The sequence below is a fragment of the Ciona intestinalis genome, unplaced genomic scaffold, assembly GCF_000224145.3.
Source record: "Ciona intestinalis unplaced genomic scaffold, KH HT000591.1, whole genome shotgun sequence".
NCBI lineage: Eukaryota > Metazoa > Chordata > Ascidiacea > Phlebobranchia > Cionidae > Ciona > Ciona intestinalis.
This window is the reverse complement of record NW_004190912.1, coordinates 1-6,038: the sequence shown is the minus strand read 5'-3', so window position 1 is coordinate 6,038 and position 6,038 is coordinate 1. Positions and strand designations below refer to the sequence as shown.

The window sequence follows — 6,038 nt, the reverse complement described above, 5'->3', positions numbered from 1 at the left end:
CAATAAAATAGATTATTACGTCACATACATTCGATAAATCGTACACAACAATCTAGTAGTCGCGCATAACAATCGAACTTCGCTGCAACGCGGTATCGACATACAATAACTATGACGTCACAGTCAATCATATCAAACCAGCGACAACTCGAACACGCCCAAGATATTACTTTACTTGAAACTACACGGTTTTTCACGTAACAATAACTGCTTTGTTACGTCTTAGATACTTTGGTATGTAACAACACTTCATTGTTACGTCACATGACTTAACAAACGACAGTATTTCATCACACAGCTTCTCAATCTAGTAAATGTTACGCAACAATGATTTCACTTTCCAGAACGTCCGTTCGTTTACGACGTCATAACAAAAATTCTAAACTCGCTGCGTCACAATCGGATATACGTCATAGCATTCAAACGTCACAAACTAGCCCACGCAACAATAAAGCTTGTCCTACTAGAGTAGCCATAAGTATATTCATTCATTTAATATAGGGGTTTATAACACCCCACCCACCGTAGTTAATTATTAATCCACACCAGTTAATATTTAATACCATCTCCACTTTCGGTTGTAACGTATACATAACCACACCCGATAACGATCTTCAACAACCAGGGTATGTTTCAAGATAAACCAATTATTTACAAGTGCCAGAAGTGATGTACGTCCCTGCTGCTGCATATTCACGTTTACCAAGGATCTATAATGATATCACTGCTTATACCATGATAACAACCAACTGTAGGTACTGATATATTTAGCACTATACAAGTATTTATGCTGTAACATGGATGATTGTACAAAGTATCTACTACTGCACACAGATACATGCATTATACTGTGAACCACTTAACAAACGCTACGTAACAATGGTCCATTATCTTCGTGGTTGATGGATCCATTACGCGGTTCGTGACGTCACAACCGTTAAGTAAAAAGGACATTAATACGTCACAATGCATATATGTCTTGAATATTCGAAATCTAATTAACTTGATTGACAGGTAACTCGGTGTTTCCCCACCTCCGTCATCCATTGTTTAATTATGAACGTAACAAACAAAGCTGGGGGTTATATTGTTGCGTTGGCCTCATGCTCCCTGACATTGCTAGACCGCCCTCCATTCGTATCCCTCGTAGTTGTTGCATCTGTGGGGGGGGAAGTGGGGTTGGTTGGGTGGGTTATGGGGGGGGTGTAGTGCGGCCGGTATTAAATTTCGTTAAAAAAGGAAATGGCTGTATAGCCTTAAACGCCATCCCATGCTCACTCAATACTCCCGGGGTTTAGGTGTCTCGGTAATGTTGTTACAAAAGTTACAAACTGGATTATCGGCCGTATACATGGCAGGCATATATCCATGATAACCGCATATGTGTATAGTTGTATTAAAAATATTAAATGTATATTTGTTTTTGTTTTCAACGTGGGGAACTGTTTTACAGAGAAGAACTCGGTACTCCCCAAATCTTTGTGGCTGTAAAGGTGGAAGATTACCTGACGTGACGAAAGTTGAAACGTCCTCGGGTAAATCGTCCACACGACGTTTTGTGAACAAGGGGGCGAGGTTAAGGAACCTCGGTATTTTACACCGAGGCCGAGGATGAAGTTCGGTGTGTATCCTGACCGCACGGTGTCGCCGATGAGGCTGTGGGGTAAATTATGGTGAGTCATGTTGTATTTATGATGACACAGCATATATACACTGATATAGCCGTCCGACAATATTCTGTTATCACCGCCAAATAGGGCGATAAAAACGAAACATGTCTCATTTTACCCCAATCTACTATAACATAGTAAATGCCCCAAACACTCTTACTGTGTTATTCCGTTAGTGGGCGCTTTAAACAACGAACTTTTCCATAGTTTCGACACGGCTGGAATTTTCGCGAATATTGAATTCCATCGACCATTATCTGGATGTAATCTCTCCTGTGACGTAATAATGGATTGGTTGTGACGTTTAATAACATATTATGACGTAATTACCCTTATCATGAACGACAATGCTTGTATCTCTCCCGCCACCTCGTGGTGAAATATTTGAAACTGGAAAACAAACATGTTTTACTAACATGCATAGTAGGACGGATATCTTTAGCAACCACACGACGCATGTTTCCTTATAGGATTTTAACAACGACATACATTATGTGCTAACGTTACCCATCCCGCCCCCTAGTAATCACACCACCCACCTCTCCAGCGAAACGATCACCCCCAAACGAATGTTCGGATCCCATCATCGCATTGCTGCCCCACTTTAGCGCCATGTAGCGGACGGTTAAATTAGGGCGACCATCTTTGAATGTCGTCCACATAGTAGTGCCGTGAGCAGGGAAGATAATGACTAAGGGTATTGTTACGTGTTAATGGGTGTTTGTTATCTACGGTTACAACATGGTAGGTTGGGGTGAGATGGTTCGTTTCTTATTTTCTTTTATTGTCACATTTGGTAGCAACAAAGAATATTTACAGAATTTTATAACCGAGTATACTTAAGAAGGCGTTGTTAATTGTTAAAAACAAGAGTAGAAAATATATAGTAGGGTATAGGGGAAGAAGGGACACCTTTAGCACACAATATCCGGATATCCTAGACGTGTTTTAAACAATTAATAACGGTTTATGGGAGTCATGAGGATTTCGTTTTATAATTCTTTGAATGTTTTTTGTTTACTACTAAATGGGACGAGAAAATAGAAGTAAAAAGTGTCCCATCTTGCCCCATCCTACTGTATAATTTGGATGGTAAGGTATCCGCAGTAATATTAACGTGTTTATGGTCTATAACACCCGCAGTACTACATATATAACACCTCATCTTACCCAATCTTCCAGTGTTATGAATTATCCAACTTGCATCTTTGGTTTGTTGAAACTCCGCCACCCCACTAGCCCCGCCACAAGGGGCGTGCATGATGGGTGGGATATCTATGGGTGATTGTTGGTTGCCACGACATAATGGGTATTGTTTCCACCATAATGAAGGGGGGTCTGGAATGTTTATGACGTCACCAATCAAGCGGATAGCGTGTTTTTAAGCATTTCTGAAAACACGAGCTGGTACGCAGCCATTCCCTGTTAACCAATCAAATCGCTCCGTTACGCTTCGGTGACAACGTATTTGACGAACGTCCAAGCACTATACCAATCAAAACCCCTAACCAAAGCGTAACAGAGCGATTTGATTCGTTATGAACGGGTGCGTACTCTGTATTATAGACATTGGTCAACGGTGGTTTCGAAATCGTCGTTTACTTCTCACCTGTGTGTCTGTTGTTGTCGTAACCCCATGTCAGTCTGCCCGGGATCGCTGGAAATAAGAACAAGAAATTAGTGTGTGATGTAATTGTATATAAACCGAGGTAAAATGGATACCGTTTACACATATAATATAATATGCCATATTTGTACGGACACGGTTATATAATTCTGTGAATATTCTCTGTTTGCTAACAAAAAAACATGCATGGGCTATCTTCAATATCCGTTATTTATAATAATCCTTCTTTTTCAAACCTCTTTGGCAAATATACTTGTTCCTGTTCTCACACTCGGTACTTTCCCACCCCCCACCTAACCCACCGGAAGCTTGGAGACAATCACCGGAAGTTGTTTGTCCGGTCCACTTCCGGTACCCATTATTCTGTGGAAATATTTTTTGTTTGTTTGTATTTGTGCGACTTATCCATGGTTGCCGTAAGCAATTACCCTCAAAATAACTGCACCTCATACACACACAGACACGCGGTAATCCCCATCACACATACAATATGAATTTATATATTTGGTAACTCGTAAGCGGGCACGAGGTGTATGAAACGGCACACGGAAACAATTACTATCCAACCCCACCAATCACACACACACACCCCGCTCACCACATAACTCCCATCCCCCCACTTCCATCTTCCACCGATTCTTCTTCCGCTTGTAACGTAATCATCGCTACCCACCATCGAAGCTATGCATTGTTGCGTCACTGAGCTCTGTGACGTAATAAATTAAGGATCCTATTTATATTTTAAAGGACTCAAAATAAAATCTCTAATCTTGTTTTTAACAGCTAACAACGCTCTTTAGAGTCGTGAGGATACGGTTATATATTTGTGCAAACATTGTTTATTTACCACTAAACATGCAGCCCTACCAGCCACCGTACCCACCTTTATTACTACTAACCCTCCATCACCCCCACTACCCCAATACCGACCCCACGCCCCACATCGAGCATCGGCTTCATCGTAACTCAACTCGTCGCGAAACTTTCTGTATTCAATGTTTCCAATCTTTGCGAAGTTCTTTCCACGACAATCTGAAAAAGCATCAAAGTTAATTGCGTCTTATTAAATTTATCTTTTTAAATACGATGGCAAAGTTCAAATTGATTATAACGACTGTTTCTTTTCGATCTAATTTTCTTCTCTTCGCATTTTTAGTTAATCTGATATTCGTTAGTTATTCCATTTAAGGTAATAAATAAAAAGGCAGTTATAAAAATTAAAAAAAAAAACAGTCGTTAAAACACGTTACTTAAACATATTTACCTAAGGCATTAACATAACTTAAGCATACGAGTACGACCACCCACGTTATATACATCGTTACGTTTGGACAAAATCTACCGTGTGGTTCGCATATATTTCGCTAATTAGGTTAAGCTGGTCTGTTGTCATTTGACAATATGAATAACCTATTTACAGATGGTATATTGTACTATTGTTGTTTATATGCGTGGATTCAATTTGAAATACTATTTATAGCACATTTCGGATGTTATCCATTTTGATGCAGCTTTGTTTTACATATATATAGCAAAGAGAATAAAACCAATTTTTAATCTCTTTGTAGATAGCGACTTTTTTAAAAAAAATTTTTTAATATTTTAAAATTAAAATATTGTTGCGACACCTAGCGATTGTTAGTATGTGTCGCTAAGAAACGGAATGGCTTGGGTTAAAGGTCATGACATTTGAACCCGACGAATTCATGTTGGTCGTTTTATTTCGTTTGTCATCAAGTTACTAGTTTGACTTTAAACGACTTTGGAATCGAGCTATTGTTCCGAATTCGTAGATTACTCGTCGAAGTCAAAGGTCTTAATATTCCAGACTGAATTAAAAGTCGCTGTTGTTATACGATGTTGTTTAATTACGGGATTAATTCAATGTTTTGGATTTATTTACATTATTATTTGAACAGCAGTCGTTAATAGTTAAACAGTACTAGTAAAGAAACATTCATAAAGTTACAGATTATGCAATACGTTGGTGGTATGTAGACGGATAGTAAGGGTTTATAGGATTCTTCACTAGTACAAACTAAACAAGATTTATGAAAACAGGATAAAGCAAAGAGATTGTTGTTAACAGTGCAATATATGATGTCACAATGTATTGTATTATAATCCACCCGAATGTTTGGAAGCGATGATCGAACAACAGATCGAAGATCTGCTTTGGAACGAAACGCAATAATCGGAAAGGAGCGACTTGAGCAGAAACTTCACCAACTTTCTTCCACTTCAGCTCCAAACTTAAATAAATCTAGCACGAAAATCGAACCCGTGTTAAAATATCGGACAAATCTTTCACCTTCAAATTTTCCACGGAAATTGAACGATTTTAAAACAGATGCTAGGTAGGTGGTATTGTTGTGAACAATCGAGTGTCAAGTCATAAACATATCACTAACATTATTCCACCAAATATGAGCGCATACCTCTGAAATATGGAAGAAGGATTTTACCATTTACTGTATTCGTCAAACTATAAAACAACGTCACTCACTTGCCTTTTGTCTTACTTTCGTTTATTTATTCGTTCGTATTTATCTTAAATTAATCGTCTTCTTTGTAAATATATACATACCCCTTTAATAACTTGGATCTTCAGATCAGTTAAACTCTTTCTATTCCTCAGGAAGCCACTAACCTCGGTTGCCTCGTTCCACCTCACCCCTCCCACGCTCCATCCATATTATACACCCAACACCCATGAACTAACCCATGACCCCAACACCCAG

General features: G+C 38.9%; 1 protein-coding gene across 1 annotated transcript; it reads right to left on the bottom strand.

The window, feature by feature from the left end:
• Positions 1-772: 772 nt before the first annotated feature.
• Positions 773-4,219, bottom strand: LOC100179367 (carbonic anhydrase 9-like). The gene is made up of 10 exons (XM_026839653.1): positions 4,181-4,219; positions 3,896-4,003; positions 3,534-3,660; positions 3,280-3,327; positions 2,841-3,008; positions 2,210-2,361; positions 2,001-2,060; positions 1,831-1,943; positions 1,506-1,656; positions 773-1,159 (listed from the first exon to the last, which is right to left on the bottom strand). Exons 2-10 carry the CDS (start codon positions 3,971-3,973, stop codon positions 1,055-1,057), a joined length of 1,002 nt encoding a protein of 333 aa, XP_026695454.1. The 5' UTR covers positions 3,974-4,003; positions 4,181-4,219; the 3' UTR covers positions 773-1,054.
• Between the last annotated feature and the right edge of the window lie 1,819 nt (positions 4,220-6,038).

Excerpts from the sequence above, each read along its gene's own strand:
- LOC100179367 (XM_026839653.1), bottom strand. The coding sequence starts at position 3,973 with ATGGTGGGTAGCGATGATTACGTTACAAGCGGAAGAAGAATCGGTGGA. Across the intron at positions 3,661-3,895 it reads GGGGGGATGGGAGTTATGTG|AATAATGGGTACCGGAAGTG; the intron begins GTGAGCGGGGTG and ends ATATTTCCACAG. Across the intron at positions 3,328-3,533 it reads CAAGTATATTTGCCAAAGAG|CGATCCCGGGCAGACTGACA; the intron begins GTTTGAAAAAGA and ends TCTTATTTCCAG.